The 22,229-nt window shown below is 56.8% G+C and overlaps 1 protein-coding gene across 4 annotated transcripts in view; it reads left to right on the forward strand.

Annotated features, from left to right (window-relative positions):
* CAMK2A (calcium/calmodulin dependent protein kinase II alpha) overlaps positions 1-22,229 on the forward strand; it is a 61,792-nt gene that overhangs the window by 28,450 nt on the left and 11,113 nt on the right. The window contains exons 5-16 of one of the 4 annotated variants that reach the window (XM_039239418.1): positions 94-159; positions 280-352; positions 3,475-3,577; positions 4,853-4,936; positions 5,087-5,181; positions 6,135-6,257; positions 6,608-6,691; positions 8,197-8,239; positions 9,754-9,825; positions 10,650-10,690; positions 15,272-15,304; positions 16,282-16,330. In XM_039239418.1, coding sequence (XP_039095349.1) covers positions 94-159; positions 280-352; positions 3,475-3,577; positions 4,853-4,936; positions 5,087-5,181; positions 6,135-6,257; positions 6,608-6,691; positions 8,197-8,239; positions 9,754-9,825; positions 10,650-10,690; positions 15,272-15,304; positions 16,282-16,330 — 866 coding nt within the window. The remainder of the gene's footprint in view (positions 1-93; positions 160-279; positions 353-3,474; positions 3,578-4,852; positions 4,937-5,086; positions 5,182-6,134; positions 6,258-6,607; positions 6,692-8,196; positions 8,240-9,753; positions 9,826-10,649; positions 10,691-15,271; positions 15,305-16,281; positions 16,331-22,229) is intronic. The other 3 variants (XM_039239419.1, XM_039239420.1, XM_039239422.1) reach the window with 3 other exon arrangements.

Genomic DNA, 22,229 nt, shown 5'->3' on the forward strand with positions numbered 1-22,229 from the left:
CCCTGGGTTCTGCCCTTGGCTTCCTGTAGCCTCTTCTGGAAGAGGCAATGCCGGGGCCCTTGTGGGAGGGTGACTCTGCGCCTGTCTTCCCAGGGTTACTGGTGGGGAGCTGTTTGAGGACATCGTGGCCCGGGAATATTACAGTGAGGCTGACGCCAGGTGAGTGCCAGGTGCAGCCTGGCAACGGTGCCTGGGGCCAAGGGGGCCTCCCTCCCCGGCTTCCCAGCTTTCCCGGGAGAGGCCCGCTTTCACCCATGACCCCTTCCTCTCTCTCCCCAGTCACTGTATCCAGCAGATCCTGGAGGCCGTGCTGCACTGCCACCAGATGGGTGTGGTGCACCGGGACCTGAAGGTGAGCGACCCATCTGGGGGTGCAGCTCACCCAGGAGCCTGCCCCTCTGCCTCCTGCCCTTCCCTCCACCTGTGGAGTCAGGGGTATTATCAGAACCCCCCCTTTTTATGTTTATTTATTTTGAGAGAGAGAGAGAGAGAGAGAGAGAAAGAGACAAGGCACCCATTGGGGAGGGGCAGAGAGAGAGGGAGAGAGAGAGAATCCCAAACAGGCTCTACGCAGAACCCGATGAAGGGCTCAAACTCATGAACCACGAGATCATGACCTGAGTGGAAATCAAGAGTTGGACGCTTAACCGGCTGAGCCACCCAGGCGCCCCCAGAATCCCTTTAATTCCCCTGGGTTGGGCTGGGAGGGGGGGTGGAACAATATATATGCCACTGCTCAGATCAGGAAATTGGGCTCAGGGAGGAGTATCTAGGCTTAGGATCGAGTCTCCTAACTCCTAGCCCCATGTGTTTTGGGCCAGGCCAGGTGAGATGTAGTGGGGTTGGCAGTGCCAGCTATGAAGGGGTCCAGATCCCAGCCAGGCCACTCTCCAGCCACAGGGCCTCTGCCTCTTTACAGCGGGGTTGCCATAGCAACCTCTGCACGCGGTGCTGAGGATGTCAAAGGAGACCGCACCGTGCCTGGTGCACAGACACATTGTCATTCTTGTTACTGGGTCTCTGGCAGGTGGGGGGAGAAGAAGAGCAGGTCTTGGGGTGCTCGGAGTCCTCCTTCCTCTTCCCACCTGAAAGAGAGGATGGGCAGGCCTAGGCAGACGCGCCATCTAGGGTGGGCACTAGCCACAGCCATAGCCTCGCCTGGTCAGCACAGACTCCTGGCTCTCTTCTGCGGAGCCTCATGGCATCGAGGCTGGTTACCTCGATTGGTACCCCCAGTGTTCAGAGCAGGAAACTGAAGCCTAGGGAGTCTAAGGGACTTGCCCACGGATACACAGTTCTGCTGTGTCTGAGCTAGGACCGGAGCGCCGGCCTTCTGACCCCAGACCCTCTGCCTGCCGTGGTCTGGGCTGAAAAGCCACTCAATGCAGCTCCTGCCTCTACAGTAGCTCCTTCTAGGTGACTTTGAACCTCTGCTTTTTGGCCTTTGGTGACTATGAACTCAGTTTTTATGGGGCATCTGCTTGAACCACTGGGAAACGCTCCTTCAATCTTACCTGCTGTAGGAGTTTTGGGTCTGTGAACCCCAGTTCTACCCTTTGGGGCTGCGCAGATCAAGCCTCCAGTTCAGGGCAGCCCCGGAGACACTTGGGCAGCTTAGCTGTTCTCCTCCGTTCCCACCCAGGACAGGACTTCCGGGCCCTCTTCATCCCGGGCGCCCTCCCCAGGCACCCTCCCTCCAGTGGGACCCAGGTCCCTCTTTGGGATGCAGTGCTCTGACCAGAGCCCCTGCCTACCTCTGACTGTCATGAGCAGTCCGTGGCTTCTCACCTGAGTCATGTGAGCTCCCTGTGGCTCAGCCTAGACCCACAGGCAAGTGTGCGCTCCCAGAGGGTCCCTGTTCCCATTACAGCTACAGCCCCTGCTCGGGAGGAGAAAGGAGGAGAGGCAGCGCAAATTTAGGCCACTCTGCATAGATTAATTAGTGGCATATTCATCAAATCAGGGCAGGACAGCTACCAAGGCCCAGGACACTTTGGGAACGCGGTCCCCAAAGGACAAAAGAGGCCTTAACGAGGGGCAGATGGAGCTATATTTGTTTGGGTCCCGCAGTGGAAGGTCAGAGGTGGGACCCCTCAGAAGTTCCGGTGGGGAGGGGGTCAGAGGAAACCAGCTGTCTCCAGGGAGTCGAGCCCACGTCCCCCAGCCCGCCCCCAGCAGAAAATATGAGGGCTGATGCTCCTCCAGCACGTGCTCTAGGCCACTGCCAAGTGCTCTACACAGATTAATCCACACGCCACTCCATGAGCTGGGCTTCATCCATTTTCTGAGAGGAAACTAGAGCTCAGAAGGGACATGGCTTGCCCAAGTGCCACAGCATTGAAATGGAAGAGCTGGGTCAGACGCGAGGGCCATCTCACTGTGGAATTCACTTCCTCTTCCCTCTGTGCTGTGTAGGGGGGTTTCCTGTTCTCCAGACACAGAGGAAGACAGCCGCCTTGGGGCCCCAGAGGCCAGGCAGCATATACGAGGCCGTCTGTCAGCCTAGAGTGCTTAAGAATACAGCTCGAGAGCCTGACTTTGCCTCCATTCTGACTCTATAGCTTCTCAGCTGTGTGATCTTGGTCAAGTCACTTAACTTCTCTGAGCCTTTGTTTCCTCACCTTGATACATACAACAAATATTTATTAAGTGCCTGCTCTCCCCTGCCTTAGATCCTGGTGATAATAGTAGTACACAGACAGATAAGGAACTCACTTTCTATAGAGGTGACAGATAATGAACAAGCACATAAAGAGATGGGGAAAACATTACAAATTGTGATGATATCTATGAAGGTAATAACAAGTTGCCAAGGCAGAGGACACCTGGGGGCTCCTCCTTTAGATAGTCATGGAAGGATTCTTTGAGAGGGTGACATGAAGGTGAGGGTGGATGAAGAGAAGAGGTCAGCTCCATGGAGCTCCGAGAAGGAGCAAATCAGACAGGGGGAGCAGGAAGTGCAAAGGTCCTGAGGTGGGAACAGGCATGAGTGTTTGGGGGAATGTAGGAAGACTATTGTGGAAAATGGGGATAATAATGCCGGCCCCAAAGGTTGTTGAGATGATCAGCAAGATGACATATGCAAAACACTTTGCCTGGTGGCCGGCACCTAGTAGGGGTGCAATAAATATCGCTCCCTTTTCTTTATCGTAAATGGTGGCTGTTCCCCCAACTCCCTGCCTTCACCTCGGCCCCAGCCCCAAACCCTGAGGTGGAGCGGAGGAGGGGATGAGTGATGGGCAAAGGATCTTTCTGTTGCAGTAGATGGAGGTGTTGCACTAGGGTTGTCCCGTCTCTGGGGACTGAAGCACAGGGTCCCACGGCGGGGACTGGAGGGGCAGGTGCAGGGTGCCTCTGGATTGTCCAGCTGCTCCTCCCGGACGCCCAGAACCCCGGGAGGTGAGGTTCTGAATCCGCTCACTGTCTTCTGGCTCTTTCTTCCCCCATTTCACTCCTCTCTTTGGTCCCGGGAAGCCGGAGAATCTGTTGTTGGCTTCCAAGCTCAAGGGCGCCGCGGTGAAGCTGGCGGACTTCGGGCTGGCCATCGAGGTGGAAGGGGAGCAGCAGGCATGGTTCGGTGAGTGGGGGCGGGGGCAGCAGGGGCAGTGGGGGCCAGCCTCGTGTTGACACGTTGGCCTCTAGGAGCCCCCCGCCCAGTCAGGGGCAGGTGGGAGCTGGCCGGGGCCTAGCCAGGGCTCCAGGAGCAGAGGCCCCAGGCCACTCAGCCTCTGGTCACCGGGTGCTGCCCATCCTACCTCCATGGGAGTCGGGCACGGGGCCACGGTTCCCATGAAAAGAGTGCGTGACTTCTTTACGTGCACGCACACTGTCACCACTGGCTAGGGGCTTCTGTGGGTTCCCCCGGGTCCCAGGGCTAATTATCCTGATTTTACAAATGAGGAACAGAGGCTGAGAAAGAGTTCATGGGAGATTAAAAGGGGTAGAGCCAGGATCTAAGCTCCGATGATCCAGTGTGCTCTGAGCTTTTGGCATAATCGAGTCCTTTCCGCTGTCCGGGGAAACTTGTTAGTGGGCACTTTTGATCATTGAGCTCTGGGTTCAAGTTCTGACCCAGCCACTTAGGAGGTGTGTGACTTTAGGGGGGAGTCGTGTCACTTTGCTGAGCCTTCGTTTCCTCATCTGTAAAATGGGGGTGATAATAGCATGTTCCTCGGGGCTGTGTGAGGAGGGAGACCAGGCATGTAAGTGCTCCGCTCCGTGCTCAGCACACACACACACTTATGATTGTTTGTTAAAGTACTTTGGATGCCTGTTTATTGCAAGTGATCCTCTCATCAGTGCTGGGGGGTAGTGGGAGCAGGAATCCCTAATCCCTCATTTGACAGATGAGGAAACTGAGGCCCCGAGGGAAAAAAGACTTAAGGCAAAACCAGAGCTAGGGAGAGTCCTCCTCCTCTCCCAGGACCAGCTCCTCCAAGGCTGGAGAGTGGGCAAGGGCTCAGCACGGCCTATAGCTGACATGGCAAGGGCACTTTGTCTAGAGTGCCACCGCACTTAATGGTGGCTGCAGCAGGGCTGTTAGAAGTGTATGATGCTGAGTCAGGACCCCACGGCAAGGACTCTGCGATTGCTCGATGACTTCTGCCGTAGGCTCTGGAGTGGGGGTGGTGACAAGTGCCCCGTGGACTTGTCCAGCCAGGCCTAGAGGCTTTGCTGCCTTGCCAGGCCAGAGCTTCCTGCCCCTGACCCACTTTTGGGGGCAGGGAGTGTTTTCCTCGCCTCCAGGGCAACCTCAGCCCTCTTCCAGCAAGATCCTGCTCTGCGTTGCTAACGTGCTAACCTGTGTGTGTGTGTGTGTGTGCGTGTGCCTGTCTGGGTGTCTGGGGAGCAGGGTTCGCAGGGACGCCTGGATACCTGTCCCCAGAAGTGCTGCGGAAGGACCCGTATGGGAAGCCTGTGGACCTGTGGGCCTGTGGTGAGTCTACCCCGAAGCCGTCTCGTCCCCCCTCACACACCCCGCCCCCCGCAGTCACCTGCCTCTCTGGTGCCCGCTCCTTTCCCATCCTTCCCCTCTTCGTGGCTCCTCCTCACAGGGGGGTGAGGCTTCTCCTGGTCCTCTTCCCAGGGGTCATCCTGTACATCCTGCTGGTTGGGTATCCGCCATTCTGGGATGAGGACCAGCACCGCCTGTACCAGCAAATCAAAGCCGGCGCCTATGATGTGAGTGTCCCTCCTCTCTCCAGCCTCCCCGTCATCCCCTGTGCCTCCCTCCTGCCCTCCCACCCCATTTAGACCCCGTGCCACTCTCTAGTCGTGGGGCGGGTGGAGCTTCAGGGCTGATGTGTGGGGCCTCGCCTCCTGGTGGAGCCTCTGTGTGATGGGATTTTGCCTGGGGCCCCGGAGGGCAGAAATAGCACCAACGTGGGACGAGAGGTGGAGGGAAGGTCCAGAAGCCAGACTCTCAACCTCTCCCTACCAAATAGTAACACACACATAAATAATAATAATATCTAACTCTAAAGGCTTTATATATATTACAGCTAATCTTCCAACCATTCTATGACCTAGGTGCGATTATTAGTCCCATTTTACAGAGAAGACAGCTGAGGCACAGCGAGGTTAAATAACTGCCCACACTGCATAGCTAAGAAGTAGTAGAGCTGAGCTGGGATTTGAACCTAAGCAGTTTGGCTCCACCATCTGTGCTCCTGATGACCAAGCTATACTGATTTTCAATAAGGCTGATTCCATCACGCTATGTGCTATGTGTTTTATATCACATTTAATCCTCACAACATCTCCAGGGGCAGCTGGAGGGTCCCGTGACTTGCCCAAAGTCACATAGCCCCAGAGGCAGAGCCAGGACTTAAACTCAGCCTTCTGATTCTGAAGTCTGGCCTATGGTCGCTGGCCCACTGGTCCCCAGATAAGGCACAGCCTCAGAAAAACAGAGGAGGTCCTCCTTTCCCTCTGACCTCTGCTTTGATTTGTCCCTGGCGCAAAGCACCCTGTCCCTTGTCTGGTTCCAGAGGGGTCCCTTTTCCTCCCAATTGCGGATGCCCGAGTGGATGGGCCATAGGACCCCTGCCTGCTCCCCTGCCAGTCAGGGGCTGGGGGATCGCAGGGGTGGCCTGGGGTAGGCTGGGCAAACCTGGCCCCTCTGCCCCTTCCAGTTCCCGTCACCAGAATGGGACACCGTCACCCCAGAAGCCAAGGATCTGATCAATAAGATGCTGACCATCAACCCATCCAAACGCATCACGGCCGCCGAGGCCCTCAAGCACCCTTGGATCTCGGTGAGCCTTCCTCAGCAGGGCACTTTCCAGGAGCCCCTCCAGACTTCAGGGTCCAGACCCCCATGGCCCTGCCCCTGGCTCCTCAGGCCCAACACAGGGTCAGAAGACGCTGCCCGGCTGTGGTTCTCAGGGGGAGCTGAGAACGGGAGGCGTTGGCATCATGGCTGGTGGTGCTCCTGGCACTGGATGTCTGGTGCCCGGGGCGCTAAGTGCCTGCTGTGTTGACAACATTCGCTGGAACAAAGATTTGTTCCCCCCAAAACGCCGACTGCATCTCCGTGAGACACCCTGCTGCAGGGCGCCCGGGCGGGCCTGGCTTCCCCTCACAGACCTCTCCCCTCTTCCTCCAGCACCGGTCCACGGTGGCCTCCTGCATGCACAGACAGGAGACCGTGGACTGCCTGAAGAAGTTCAACGCCAGGAGGAAACTGAAGGTAACAGGTCCTCGGCCTCCCTAGCCTCCGGACACGGAGTAGCCTGGTTCGGTCTCCACAGAGGCCGAGAGATTCACTCACGAGTTCTTTCCTTCACTGAGTCAACAAGCACTTCCTGCATGTCTACTGTCTGGGCGGGGGAGTGGGCGGTGGAAAGGACAGACAAGGAAGCAGGACCCGAAGGGGCAGTGGGAGGTGCTGTGCCTGGGCACACCCTGAGGCCGGGGGTGCATACAGCAAGGCCGTGAACCGGGTCTGGAAGGACCAGGGAAGTACCCCAGGAAGACCTGCTAGGCAAGTGGCATTTAAGCGGATGCCCCAGAGGATACGCAGGTATTAACGGGGTAGAGTCGGTGTGGGCAGATGTTCCAGACAGAGAGGAAAGCTCGTGCAGAAGCGTGAGCTTGACCCCGCAGGGGGATTGCAGGTGTTCCAGCCTGGCTTGGGAGGGGCTCTAGGGGCTGAGCTGGGACGGGGCAGATGACCAGGGGCGTGAGAGGCCCGGCTGCAGAACGCTGGGGATGACAAGCCAAGGGGCGTGGTCAGGGGTCACGGCCCAGAGGAAGCCACAGCGGGGCCCAGGTGGGCCCGGAGCTGCCAGCCTCTCAAGCAGGTCGTGTGTGCTCCCGGGGCTGTGATAGCTACTGGCCTAGACCTTGCCAGGGACCCCACGAACAGGCAGGAAGAACGACCGAGGAATCCCCAGCCCTCTGGGACAGAGGAGCCATCAGAACACCGAGTGACAGGTGCTGAGGCCTCAGCTCATTCAGAACCTCCTCACCAACTGCTCCCAGGCCTGATGTGGTGGCTCAGGAAGGCGACATGGGCCAAGGGGGTGGTGGCCCGCCTGATGCCAGGAGAACTAAGTCCCACTGCCCGCTCCCCCCCCCCCCCCCCCCCCCCCCCCCCGCACCGCACTGTCACAGAGGAAATCTCAAAACGTCAAAACCCTTTTTCATGTCTTAAAATCAGGAACTGTCAGACTCAGAGAGTGTCCAAATCAGTGTCAGAACCAGAAGGGCAGTCCCCTAGCCCCCTCATCGAGACAAAAGAGTTTCAGAGCCCCGGGTGGACAAACTAACGATGGAACGAGGGACTGAATGCACCGGGCGGAGGGTAAAGGGCGCCCAGGAGGTCAGGTCTACTGTCCTTGTCCAGGCAGGACCTTTCCGTGGCCTTTAGGAGCCCCCACTGACAGGTGTCCCCGAGCCCTTTCCACCACCCTGGCCAGGCCAGCGGAACCTATTAATATCTGCTGCTAGGATGGCCCTGTCCCAGGAGCTGTGCCAGCTAAGGCCTAGCTCTCCCCGACTTCCCCAGGGAGGCAGGGACAGTCTCTGGGCTGTGGGGTGAACACAGATGGAGGGGCAGGGCGGAAGGCTTTGGCTTTGTGTCTGAATGCAGCACCTGCCTCCCCTCCCCCCACCCCTCCCACCTCTCTGTCTCTCCTCTCCCCCCTCACCTCTGACGTCCTGTGCCCCACACCCCCTCCTTCTCTGTTGCAGGGAGCCATCCTTACCACTATGCTGGCTACCAGGAACTTCTCTGGTAGGTGGTGGGACCTCAGAGTCCCAAATATATCCTGCACAGGTCTGTTGAGAGCATTGCCTTGTCGGATATCTGGGTGGCCTTGGGCCAGGGGCCTGGGGAGAGTGAGGGCTACGGAGGACCAAGGACTGGATGCTTGGGGCACTTGCACCCAGAAGGGGCAAGAGGTGAAAGGTCAGCAAGCCAGAGGCCCATCAGGAAAAGTTGGCTCCCCAACCTCACAGCGGTGCTGGGCTCTCAGGTTGGGCCAGCCCGACCAGGAGGCCTCCCAAATACCAGGGTACGAGTCCTGGCAGGACCAAACTAGGCCCAGGAAGCAGCAATATTCCTGTTCCCCGCTGTTACCGAGCCCTGTGCAAGCGGTCCCTATGCTTTCACTCAAGTGGCCTTTGTGACAAGGCAGTGAGGGTCACTGCTAGGCAGAGAGAGGCAAAGCCTGCTTCTGGTGCAGCTTTGAGCAACCCCAGAGCAAGCCCTTAACCGAGATGGGTCACCAGGGAGCCAGGGGAGTGGCCTTTGGCCTTGGCCACAGCTGGCTGGCTAAGGCAGGGAGGGCCCAACGACCTGCAGTGTGTGGCCCCAAAGAGAAAAGGAAGGGATTTGCATCAGGGCTTAGCAAGAAGCTCCCCTTGGCATATTGGAGAGAACCCAGGTCCGTGCCTGCCAGAAGCTTCTCTCTGTGGAGCCTGGACAGCTGACGGGGCAGCTGAGCAGATATAGCAAAGCTCACCCGAGGGGCCCTCTGGCCGGGGCTGGGCCAGCCGGAGAGGGCTGCTGTGGACACGTGGCCGGCCCCACAGCGAGGGGTCAGCTTTGGGAAGCTGTGGTGATGGCTTCCCAGGGAGTCTATCGGCCCATTGAACTAGCTGGAAGAATGAGACCCACAGGCGAGAAAGCTCTGGAACTTCACATTTGGGCTCGCCCCACCACATGTGACTGCCTTCCCACTCTCCCCAGACAAGGCTCCTGCAGCTCCTTAACCTGAAAGATGAGCCACCCAGACAGTCAGAGCCTTTTTTTAACATCCAAAGTGTCCCTAGAAACCCCAGTCCAGGTGGCGCCCGTGGGTCAGCTCCCATCTCTTGGGGGCCGGTGTTGTAAAACAGTGGTGTTTTTGAAAAGAGGTCCCGGCACTTACAAATGAGGAGATTTCATAGGAAAAGTCAGATTTCTGTCTTCTCTTGGAAATCAGAACATGTGACCACAGGGGACTATAGCCCTGCGGGTGGTGGGCTGGAGTTGAGAGGGGCACCATTCCCCCGTTCTGCTGTATGCCCCAGTCGAGCCTGTGAAGCTTGCAGAAGCTCCTGTACACCCCAGTCCAGTGCATGAAGCTCATTCCTCCCAGCTTCGGGATCCAGAGGCACCCACCCCTGCATGTACTTTGTAAGAGGGAAACTTGCCTGGAAGGGGTCACAGGTGGAGATGCGAGAAGGACCGGGGAGCTGGGCTAGCATGAGCCAGTCCCTCTGAGCCTCCGGGGCGTCCACTTCCCGTGCCGCCTCTTTTCCCAGGCTCCCCATCTCCAGGCCGCCGGGAGAAGGACGTACAGTGGCTACCATTTACTGACCAGCTACTGCATCCAGGTCAAGTGCTGTGCTAAGCACTTTATAGTTATCCTGTCTCGTGTACCTTAAGGCATTTGTTTGAAGTCTGGAGCGGCCAGATGCCGGGCTGGGCAGGGCTGGGCATTCCTGCCGGTTCCTGGCTGCTGCCCTCTCCAAGGGCTCCGTCCAGGAGGCGAGGAGGGAGGGAGAATGGAATGACAGAGGAGGGGCCTCCCTGAGAACTGCGGCTCTGCTTTTCCCAGCCACCAGGGACACAGCCAGCCCTAGCATGGGGCTCCGGAGCGTGAGGATAGGAGGCCTCGGTAGGGGGTGGGTGCTCTAGCAGGGATGGGCCCCAGAGCCGGGCATCTGCTTCTCGTCACCAGCAAAACAACGTTCGCAGCTGTCCGGAGTGAGTAGCAGGGCTGACACATGACCTCCGCAGCAGCGTGGGGCTAAAATTAGAGCCGGCCGGGGTGGGGAGGGAGTGGCCAGCCCCCGGCCAGGCGGCCAGGCCTCCGGGTTGGCCGCCACCAGCACGGGTGGTGACTGGGATCCAGAGGGAATCCCCGGGGCTGAAACAGCAACCCCGCGGGCCCGGGGCACATTGGTCACCTCTTAAGACCCATGGGGCCAGGGGGTCACACTCAAGACTGCTGAGAACGGGGGAGTCCAGGCCCACCTAGGGGGCCGCCGGCAGCCCAGGCCCCAAGGAGGAAGGAGGAGCAGAAGGAGGAGGTGTCCCCCGGACCTCTAAGCCGGCTCCGTGCCCCCAGCCTGCCCGTGGATGCTGCTGTTCCTCACCCTGTGGGCCTTGGTGCCCTGCCTGGTGTTGGTAACCCTCTACTTTTTCTCCTCCGCAGGAGGGAAGAGCGGAGGAAACAAGAAGAATGATGGTGTGAAGGTAAGCCCCCCAGAGCCTGGCAGGGCCGGCATCTGGCAGCGTTTCCGCCAACAGGGCCCGCCTTTCAGGGCTGGGGCAAGACCCAGGCCTTGCTGAAGGTGTTCTGGGCAGATGTGGCCACTCGTGCAGCCTGGCTGTCCCCGGGAGCGGCGGGGGCTGGGGGCCGGGGGCCGGGAGGGTTGAAAGGAGATGGGAGAGGCAGGTGGCCAGGGGGTTTGGGGCGGGTGCCAGGAAAGGGGCGGGTCTGAAGATACCTGTGGTTCTCTGGGACGGGAGGTCTGGAAAGTGAGAGGGTACAAAGAAGACGCAGGGCTGATCGTGAGGGGTGACCTGGCTGGAACGGGCCCCTGACCCAGAGCACACCCCAGTCCAACCCACAAAGCCCATGGAGGATGGAGAGCCAGTCATCTGACAGAGGCACCCACCTCTGTCAAGGTCTGCCGGCTCAGGGCCAAGAATCCCCTCCTTTCCATGGCCCAGGCCTGCCCTCTGCCCCCACCCCCGATGCCCGAGCTACTTCTGTCCACTCCCTGCTCCCCCCTCCTTCCCTCCTCTCTCTTTTCCCTCTGCTCTCTGGGGCCTGCCCCCACCCCCACCTCTCTCCAGCCCCCTCCTCCCCTGCCACTGGCTTGCCTTGTGGACTATCCTCTCTTGAGACCCTGCCTTTTTCTGGGCTCAGAGCCCTGCCTGGCCAGGACCCCAGGGCTGGGCTGTGCCCAGGATGCTGGAAGGTGTGGGATGCTGTCCAAACACAGCCATCCCGGTGGGCTGGTGGCTTCATGGCTTCGTCGTAGAGGCACTTATGGTCTCAGGTTGCTGGCTTTGGTTCGGTTGAGGGGCTGCATGGGAGGAGATCTGGGCTGGCTGGCTGAGGCCAGGATTTGGGGCTCCTCTCTGCTTTTAGTCCTCTGGGGGCTTGAGTTTCCTCATAAGTGCAATGGATCGAGGCAGGGGGGACGCGTGTGGACTCCATGATTTCCAAGATGTAAGCTTTTAAAACAGAAAAGAAAAAAAAAGAAAGAAAAAAAGACAGGCAACAAAACCCTCTCTAATCATTTCTCCTTCTTGTCTTGGGTACTTACGGTTATCAGCATAATCAGTTGGTTATCAGCCAAAGTCCATGGTTTTCAAACGGAACTTCTGGGAGCCTGAAGGTTTTGGGGGGGCACCCCTGGCAGCAGGTAGCGTGCGATAGAAACAGGGAGGCTGAGCAGAGAAGATTCTGGGTGTCTCACACCCACTTCAGCCAAACAGCTCCACGGAACAGATATTGCAGTGGTTCAGGGAGCCAGGGTGGACTTAGCAACTACAGACCTCAGCTGGTTATTTCAGTCCCTCGAACCTGCGTATCCTCATCTGGGCAATGGGAGTAAAAGGGATTCCCACCTCCTGGGGCTGCGCATGAGTGTGAAGCAGGATAATGTACGGTGAGGATTTAGCAGGGGTCCTGGCTTGCGACGCTCGCTCATGAGATGCTAGTCAGTATTATCTTTTCTGTTTTCTAGATTGAGCTTTCAAGTAAGATTTCTCTCGAAAACAAAGTTTGATCCAGGAAATATTTGGAAACACAGCTCTAAAAGCCAACCCAGTTTATAAAGTTAACACACACCTATCCCAAATCCTACAATGCAATCTTACATTGAGCTCTGGGTGCCTTGCTGTTTTGGGTTACACACTGGGAGGGATGTGCAATATAAGGGTGGCCCAGTTTGGAGCAGCTGGGGTCCTCTTGGCGCCAGTGTGTTTCCCTGGGTTCCCTGGGAAAGGTCATACTTGGAGGATATAGGGCAGAGGCCACATGTGCCCGTGGGCTGCGGCTTAAGTCCGTGGAGGAGGAGGGGCAGAGGGAGGGCTACACTGTCCGCTTGGCTCTTGGCCGTGGCCCCGGCAAAGGCTGACACAGAGCCATTCGGTGTGAGGTCAGGTCCTCCCTCACACCTGGTCTTGGGATGAAGCTCCCTTCTGGCTCCTCTCCAGGCCAGGCCCGGAGGCAGAGGCTATCTGGGCGGAAGGACATCACAGCATGGCGAAGTATGGCTAGTCCCCGCGGGGCTTGCCCGTGGGCGCAGCTGAAGAAACAGCCACTCCTTCCTGCAGCGGTGGGACAGACCCCGAGTGGCTTCTCAGGTGGCTCTGGTGTGGATGAAGAGAAACCCAAAGGCCAGGAATAGCCTTTTGTGGGGGATGGAGGAGGGGAGTAGTCCAGCTGGAAGACGAGAGCAACCAGTGGCCTGCCCAGGAGCTGGGGAACCTAGCCGCATGGCGTTGCTCTGGGGTCTCGTCTGAGAGGTGCTGGACCTCAAGTCAAGGGGCTGTGGGTTTGATGGGCCCCACCGTCCCCTCCTTTGGAGATCTGAGCCGTCAATTCTGCTGTCTGTGCAAGGGAGGAACACAGGTGTTTCCGGCTGCCACTGAGAGGCTCACGCCAGAGAGGGCCTTGGGGGGGTCATGCCGTGTGCTCCTCTAAACGACACACATTCCACCCAAGTGGGGAAGTACATATTCTTCTTCTGACTTGGTCCCCGAGGAAACTACCGACTTCATCTGAGGCTTTGCTGGAGCCCCAGTGTTTGCTTCCAACGCTGGAGGGGGAAAGGGCTGCTTGGAGACAGAGATGACACTGAGCTGTACTTTACGGGCCTTGCAGGGCTAATTTTGACCCCACTTTATTTCTGCCATTTTTGCTAACCCTAGAACTATGCGTCTACACGTGAGTCTAGGAGATGTGACTCTACTTTTGGTGAAAGCCCCTGATCAGTGTGGGGTTATTAGTATCATCATCATTTGTGATCCAGGGAAATCGAGTCTTTTTGTTGGCAAGAAGTGATGCCCCCCACCCCGCCCCGCCCCCCAGCCACCTCTAAGCCTCTGCTTCTATGAGGAGCGGCCGACTGCTCCCACCCCTCAACCTCACTCACTGCCCCCTGTTGGTGTCCCATCCGTGCCATCGTGACTCCTCTCCCCCATGTCCCATCCTGTCACTGTATGTCCGAACTGACGCAGTCTCTGCTCTGTGTTCCCTCCTCGTGTCCCGCCTGGACCCCAGGCCCCTGCGTTCCTCGGGTTTCTGCTGACAGTGAGCTGTGAGGGCCTGTCCCTTGCCACGTACACTGTGCCTGGCCAGGCTCCGGCCAGAAGCGAGGCCGCCCCTAGGACAGGGGATGAGGGGCTGGCCACGGGCTGCTGGCTGCGGGAGTCACACTGTCCACCAAGCTGGGGCAGATGCAGGGACCAGGAGTCAGCCACTTTGGCCACGTCTGAGGGGGCCCTGGATGGAGACTCTGCTCCTCAGAGACTCTTGGATCTTGAAGTCAGAAAGCGCAGAATTAGACCTAAGGATCCTCCAAGAATGGCCAGTGCCTCCCCCTGGCAAAGGTCTACCCTGCGGGCATCTCAAGTCCTGCCCTGCTCCCCCTACAATGCGCCGAGGAGAACAGCCTCCAGGCCTCTCACGTGGAAGCGCGTCCAGGAAGGACCAGCCTTTGCAGTGCAGTCAGGTTGTGGGGCCTGGACACCTGGACAGAGGAGGAAGCCTGCACTCAGGGGGTTCAGCCTCCCCTCTGCTACCGGCTCTCTGAGAGACCTCGGGCAGACCCCTGCCCATCTCTGGGCCCCAGCTTCCCCTCTGTCCAATGCTAGCATCAGTCTCGACCTGTAGCCTTCCCTGAATGTGAGTCTTTGCACCTCCTAGCTTAGGGTGAGACAGGGAGAAGACATGTGTCCTATGTGACCTCCCTCTCTCTCTCTCTTCCCTTGGTTCCTTAGCCTATAGTTGGAACGAAACTGCAAATTCCCCAAAAGCTGGACTAGGAGGGAGGGCAGGGCCCAAAGACTCAAATTCTGGGCTCAGCCATGTGTCTGGCTGTGCCTCAGTTTCTCTGTCAGTGTAAAGGAGTTGAACAGGCCCGTCGCTGGGAAGCAGGACTTCAAAGGCCACTTAGAGTTGGTGGTTTCGGCACCGGGCCTGCTCTGCAGTCACCTGGCGATACTTTTTAAAACGGAGATGCCCAGGCCCCACCCCACGCCTAGTTATCAGGCTCCTTGGGGGGGACCTGGGTGATGTTTATTTCCAACAAGTGTCCCAAGTGACTGTGACATTGAACCCACCCGGGGGCCGGGCTCTTTCAGTACAGACACACGGGGAGTCTAGGAGCCTCATCTCCAGACCCGAGCCCCCTCTTGTCCGGCAAGGGCTTTGGTTTCCAGAGGCCTTAGGCGACTGGCATCCAAGACCTAGGATTGGTCCCCCTGTCCGAGCTCGGTATGGGGGTGCCCTGGGGCAAGCGAGGGCCGGCCTGGAACTTGCTGATGGGACAGCGTGCCCCAGGCAGCTGCACGTGAGGCCCCGAGAGCTTCAGGCTGAGAGAGGACTGGCCGTGCTTAGGGCAGCTCTTGCAGGTGGCCCTGTTCTCGTGCCCCAATGCCACGCTGGGGCGAGGGACCACACAGGATGACCCCGAGGCCCATCGTCCTTCCAAACCTCCCCTGTCGTTTGTTTCTCTGCTCCCTGCCGTTTCTCTGCTCCCTGCCGTTTTCACGCTGTGTCTTTTCCTGTCCCATCTCTTCTCCTTGTTTTTCCAGAAAAGAAAGTCCAGTTCCAGCGTTCAGTTAATGGTGAGTGTCTGCCGTCTCCCAAACGCCGGTAAATGCTGGGCCTCAAACCCCCGCGCCCGCCTCCCTCCTGCAGGCTGCACTGGGAACCCGGGGCGGGGAGAGGGTGCTCAGGGCGTGCTCGGTACGTGTGTGCCTCGTGTGACATGTGTGTTGTGTGTGTGTGCGTGTTGTTGGCGTGTTTCTGTCAACACCTCCAACTCCATGGCCCAGACCAGAGCCTGGCGGCAGACCTGAGGGCCCCCTCAGGTATGAAGGTTGATTTAAACCCCATCCCAAGTCCAGCCCTCGGCTTCTCGCTTCTCCCCACCCTCTGCTCTGGAACTCATCTCAGGGCTTGGTTTGTGCCAGTTGCGGCGAGGCGGGGGCTTGGTTTGGCCCAACGAGTGGGCGCCGGAGAGGCCCTTCTTGAGCTTCTCGAAGCTACCCAGGGCCTGCCCATGGCAGAGGAGCCACCAGCCCGTGCCTCTGTCTAGGGGACCCCGTAGTGGCATGGTGGCCCACATCCCTCTTCTTCTGATTCCATCGCTGTCTCCCTCAGTTGTGTGGTTTTTCTCCCCCCGAAGCCCCGCCTCTCTCACACTGGCCCTCCCCGCCTCTCTCTCTTCCTTTCCTGCCAGTGTGTATTCCTTTCCCATTCTGTGGCCACCATGTGCCTCTTCTGCTCTCCCACACCCCCTCTTTGCTCCCTCAACAGACGGGGCCAGGGAGCCCTCCCAGCCCTTCCAGGAAGGCCAGGGTTCTCCTTGCATCCATCCCTTCATCCACGCCCCCTGCCACCAGCCACCCGCTTAGCTGGGCCCTCCCCCTCCTTAGGCTTGGAGGTCTGGCAGGGTCGTCAGGGCAGCATCTGGATGGAGAGGCGGTGAGGCTTACGGAAACCGGGCCACAGCGTCAGGCAGCCGGGGCAGCCCCGAACCGGCCGTGCGGCCTCCTGCTTGGCAGGCAGGCCTCACCGCCTCTCGTGTTCTCTTTGGCAGGAATCTTCAGAGAGTACCAATACCACCATTGAGGATGAAGACACCAAAGGTAGGGGGGAGCCTTGCCTTCAGTGTCGGGGCCCCCTGGGCTGCCCGGCAGGCCCCCTTCACTGACAGCTCGGGCCCACAGGGACCCCGGCACCAACCTGTGTCCTGTTCCTCCGCAGAGACCGTGGCTGTGGCCGCTCACAGACTGGCCACATCACAGGGCACTGCTCGCCCATATGAGGTGCTGGGTCCACTAGTGGCATACAGATGGGCTTTTCCCGTTGTGGGGGTGAGGGGTGAGGTTTGGTATGTTTTAGGGGAAAAAATGAGCATATCCAAGTCATAAATGGATCATAGTGGTGTACATTTCCCTTTTGAAAATGTAAAAAATGAGTTGATTTAGGGGCGCCTGAGTGGCTCAGTCGTTTGAGTGTCTGACTCTTGATTTTGGCTCAAGTCATGATCCCAGGGTGGTGGGATAGAGCGCTGTGTCGGGCTCCGTGTTGAGCATGGTGCTTGCTTAAGATTCTCTTTCTCTCTCTCTGCCCCTCTTCCCCTGCTCGCTCGCTCGCTCTCAAAAAAAAAAAAAAAAAAAAGACGAAGAGTTGATTTTAGGAGCAGCTCAGTTAGTGAAGCGTATGACTCTTGACTCTTGATCTTCAGAGTCCTGAGTTCAAGCCCCATTTTGGACATAAAGCTTTCCTTAAATAAATAAGTAATAAAAATGAGTTGATTTAAAAAACCATGAAGTGATGATAAGAAAGGAAGGGAAAGCAACACTTCAGAAAGTTCAGTTGACTGGAGCATGAGAAGCATTGCTGAAGACTAACCCCAAACGTTGGCTGCTGGAGCCAGTGGCTAACAGTCCCCAAAAACCTTCAGAAGGATGAGGGAGAAGAACTCCAGGTACTGTGACCTGAGGGTAAGAGAGAAAATAGTAAAGACAATGACAGGATAGTGGTTGCCTTTGTGGGGCACGTGCTGTGTGCTAGACCCGTTCCACACGCTTTACATTTACCTGAGCTTCACGACAACCTCGTGAGGTAGGTGCTGTGATCGAGCCCATTCTATGGACTGGGAAACAGAGGTGAAGTAAATTGGCCCAAGGTGCTCTAGCTCATAAGGGTGGGATGAGGATGTGAACCCGGGGAACGTGGCTCCAGGTCCTGTCTCGTGACCTTGGCTCAAAGGTGTCGGTGTATGGCAAGCATGCTTGGAGTTGGAGCAGAAAGGACGAGTGTGGACTTCTGCTCCGGGGACCCCAAGTCCTTGGATGAGTTAGTGACGACCTGCTGTGCTGCCCGCACCTGCCGTCCTCTTCCTATGGGACGGGGGTCCTCGCAGCTCAAGTCAGACACACCTGGGGGGTGTCTGCAATTTTGAAAAACACCGGTGGCTTGGAAACATTGCAGCTCTACCTGCGTAGATGTTTTTCAGTTTAGATATTTGCCTCTAAAAGAAGGCAATGAACGGGGAGAGAGCATTTTACTATGTAACTGATTGTTTTTGCACAACTGCGTTTCCGCCTTTGAGGTTATTTTGACACACAGGACTCTGTGGCCACCTTCGGACTCGGCCAGGGTGCCTCGGGACACCAGGCCCACCCTGTGGGTGTCCCTGGATGGTCCTTCCCAGCTGGGCGTGGGTGCAGCCACAGTATCGCCACAGCCCAGGGCTAGAACAAACCAGTCTTCCGTGATGGCAGCCTTTAAAAATGGATTACGCCAGGGTGCCCGGGTGGCTCAGCAGGCTAAGCGTCCCCCTCTTCATTTCGGTTCAGGTCAGGATCTCATGGTTTGTGGGATTGAGCCCCAATCTGATCCTGAGTGCTGACTGTGCAGAGCCGGCTTGGGAGTCTCTCTCTCTGCCCCTCCCCAAAGTAAATAAAAACTTTAAAAAACAATAGGTCATCTTGAAGAAAAACTCCCTGTCGGGTCAAGTCTGCATTCCAAGTCCCTCAGGTATGATTTTCTCACCGCATTCCCAGCCCTGCCCCTGTGGATTCTGATTCCGTAGGTCTGTGGGGGCACAGACACGGAATGTCTAAGTCTTTCCCCACATCTGAGGTTTGTGGTCTTAATGATAAGAGGCACTGGGATTTTGAAAAGACTCATTGTGGTCTCATAATGCTGGTCTCAGAGCAGACGGGAATCGTAGAGGTGAATTGGCTCTGTGCTCCTTCACTGCGGTCCATTTGTTGGGTGACCTTGGCTAACAAACTCAACCTCTCTGAGTCTCCTTCAGTAAAGAGATGATGATAATAGTATCAATCTCAGCAGATTGCTGTGGGGATGAAATGAAAGGCTGTGTATCAAGGGGTTAGACAGTATTTGGCACATGGTAATCATTTAATAAATTTTAATTTCTTTTTTTTAATTTTTAAAAATTATTTAGTTGTGAGAGAGAGAGAGGGAGACACAGAATCAGCAGGCAGGCTCCGGACTCTGAGCTGTCAGCACAGAGCCCGACGTGGGACTTGAACTCACAGACCATGAGTTCATGACCTAACCTGAAGTTCGACGCTTAATCAGCTGAACCACCCAGGCGCCCCCTTCTTTTTTTTCAGACTGGAGCTTATGGCTGAATGAGAGGAGGCCACAGAACATTTTCTTGGAGTATTAATTTTACTCGATGATTATTTCAGGACAAATATTTATATGTGAAACAGACAGAGAAATATTTGGAACAGAATGCAAAACTTGTATGCAGTGTAAATGTAAAATGTGACCCGTCGAAGACCTTTTCCACCTGGGGCAGTGGTTCTGGCTGACATCCCTGAGGCCCCACATTTGTAGCCATTTATCCTCTGCTCTAGAGAGACCAGGGTGGGAAGATTTGTGATGTCTTAAATTTTCGTTCACTCAGGCCCCTTTTTTAGCGAGACCCTGAGGCCCAGGGAGAAAGGGTACATCTAGGTTATTAATGGTGGAAGTGGGACACTGTCCCATGCTCAGTCTCCCACATGTAAAAGGCTGTGTCTGATGGAAGAGATGCTGGCCCGGCCAGAAGCTTCTCTCTGCGGTCGGCAGGAGAGAGGAGCCCTGTGCTTCCCCCAGCTTCCTCAGGCGTCAGAGAGTTTCAAAGAAAACCATTTTCTGGTGTTAATTTGTTAAGTCTTCTTACTAAGTGAGAATAGCAGCTGGTGGGGCAGATTCTGACCTAACATTAAAGTTAATTAGGAATGTCATCCTCTAGGGAACATTTTCCCCTGAGCAAAGACAGACATTAATATTTCAGAGCACCTCAGGCTTCGTGCACAGGCCTCTCCTCCCCTGAGCTGCATGAGGCCCAGCCAGGCTCCTTCCCACTTCCCTACCTCCTCCTGGTCAACTCCATGCACAATTCATTTCCTCCCCCAACCCAAAGAGCTGCCTTAGAATCTGGGCAGAGACATTCTGGGAAATACCAGCCAGGAAGGCTGATCCTAGCTCAGCCTCAGTATGCTGTGTGACCTTGAGAGAGTGCCTTAACCCCTCTGGGGCCTCAGCTTCCCCATCTGTGGGGGAGCACTCCTGAATTGAATGAGTGGACACCTGGCAGATGAGAAATGCCAGAGAGTTGCTGCTGAGAAGCTGCCGGATGAATCTATCACACGGCAACAGGATTGCTGAGGACATGGAAGGGGCCCAAAACAAGAGTGAATTTCTCCACATCTCAGAAGCACCAGACTCCCAGATTTTCCATTCCAGAGATGAAGCTCCTAGGGTGATTTCTGCTCACTAGACTTCCACTGTTGGCAAACTTGATGCCCTGAGTGGCTGGGGGCAGAGCCAAGTTAGCCATTGTATCTGGCTGCATTAATAGAGGTAGAGTGTCCGGAATTGGGAAGGGGATAGAAAGTGTTACTCCAGACCTGAAATTATGCAATATTCAAGCCACCTTGAGGTTTGTGTGCTCATACTCGGAGAGGCATTTAAATAGCTCAAGGATTCTCAAAGAGTGGATGGCCAGCTTACATCAGATCCTGTAAATCCTATTGTGGAGGCTTTCAGCCCTTGAAAGAGAAGACTGGTAGAGGGAGCGGGGACATAGGGTCTGGGGAAACAGGTGCACACTTCAGAGCCCCAGAAGGCAGAAAGGGTAAGAGGACTGTAACAAGGGGCTTTCAGAGGAGGAGATTCTGACTTAACAGAAGGAGGAGTGGGCACAAAGGGAGAGAGATGTCAAACAGCGCAGCCGGGTGCCGGCGGGCTGCAGACCCCCAAATTCCAACCAAGATGAAACCATCATGCAGCAGGCTTCTGGGAAACACCTCTGCCCTGGCTCGAGACCAGAGGCTGTCCTCAGGGAAAACTCCCAATGCAGAAATTTCCAGATGACAATAATCACAGCTCGTACTTAAGGAGTGCCGGGCACGGCACTAAATGCTTTATCTTATGCATCATTATTTACATAAATGAGTTGATAGAAAGGACTCGGAATGGGAGCTGATTCTTAGTGAGAACCATGTATGTATTAGTTATTTCTACAGCTACATTCTTAACTCACTCAGTACTCAGGTCCGCCCTGTGAGGTAAGTACTATCAGTAGCTCCATTATATATATGGGAAAACTGAGGCACGCGGAAGCACCTTGCTCAAGGTCGCAGTTGTTAAGGGGCAGAATCAATTTCCAAACCCAGGGACTCTGGCTCCAAATCCAAGCCCCTGGCCGCTCTGCTAGCCTCCCTGAGATGCAGTGAGAGGCAGCCTGCTGGGCACAGGGCATTAATTAAGCATAGGCTCGTGCAATGTCAGGCTGGAAGGAATGGTAAAGTCTGTGCAGAAAAGGCTAGGAGGTGGCACAGGAGGCCTGCGGGGGGCACGTGCACCCACTCCGGATCATCACCCTGATTCTGCATGGGGGTGAATGAGGTATCTCCAGGTAGCGATGGGTTCTTCCCGCCCTCAGTTTCTATGAGGGAGGAGAGAGTCAACCAGGAGGCCAGACTCCTGGGGACAGACACCACCTGACTTGGGCAATTCTAGGACACAAAGTGAAGACAGCAGCCCCAGGCCCCTGTTCGGTGCACCCACTGATTTATTCATTCATGCCCCTTCTGCCCCTGCCCCAGGCAAGGCCCCAGAATGAGAGCCGACAGGGCTCATGGTCCAAGACAGGCTCCTTCTCAGCCCTGGAAAATCTTAGCAGAGCAAGGAGACAAAGAATCAGCCCCTCACTGTGGCACTGACATGGAAGAAAAGCACCCCCCATGTGCCCAGAGCCGTGCTGGGCACACGGCCCCTGCCCCGAGAATAGGATGGTGGGCTTCCGAGCCGCGAACTCTGGTTGGGGCAGTCAGCCTGCCGCAGCAGACCGGCCAACCTCTCTCACCTCCCGTTTGCTCGCCGCCGATAGGGAGATGACAGCCACATGAAGTTGTGCTGTGAGGTAGAGCACACAGCGCAGTGCCCGGCACCCTCGTTTGTTCAGTGATGAACGCCTGTGGAGCTCAGGTCCGGTCTGTTCCAGGTGCAGGGACCCCCGTAGGACATGGGCAGCCACGGCCCAGCTTCCCCGTAGAGCGCGCATTTGAGCTGGGAACTAGATGAGCACATCGGCCTAATGCGTCAGGGAGCATGTGGGGGTGGGGGTCCTGTGGAGAGGGCTCTGGGCTCGAAGCCAAATTCTGTGCCCAATATGCTCTATGTCCTTGGACTAGTCGCCCCATACTGGGCCTTCATTTCCCCAAAAGTTTGATAAGGAGGCTGAGTCCTGGTCCCCAAGGGCTCTTTCAGCCTGGATGTCGCAGGACTCGGTGTCGTCTGGGCCTGAGGTGTGCTCCCCGGCGTGAGACAGCGTGGGGTTGTGTGCGCAGCGGTGAGGAGAGGGGCAGGGACAGGGCCCCAGGCTGAGAAATGGCGATGCGCCCATGAACTTCACGGGAGGCTGCTCTGCTAGGCCGGGGAGCTGACCGGGTGTGGGGTGAGGCTTGGCCTGAGGCAGAGGGGGCCTGCCCCCAGGGAGCCATGCGAGGCCTC

The sequence above is a fragment of the Hyaena hyaena genome, unplaced genomic scaffold (assembly GCF_003009895.1).
Source record: "Hyaena hyaena isolate Hyena2069 unplaced genomic scaffold, ASM300989v1 scaffold_157, whole genome shotgun sequence".
Lineage (NCBI taxonomy): Eukaryota > Metazoa > Chordata > Mammalia > Carnivora > Hyaenidae > Hyaena > Hyaena hyaena.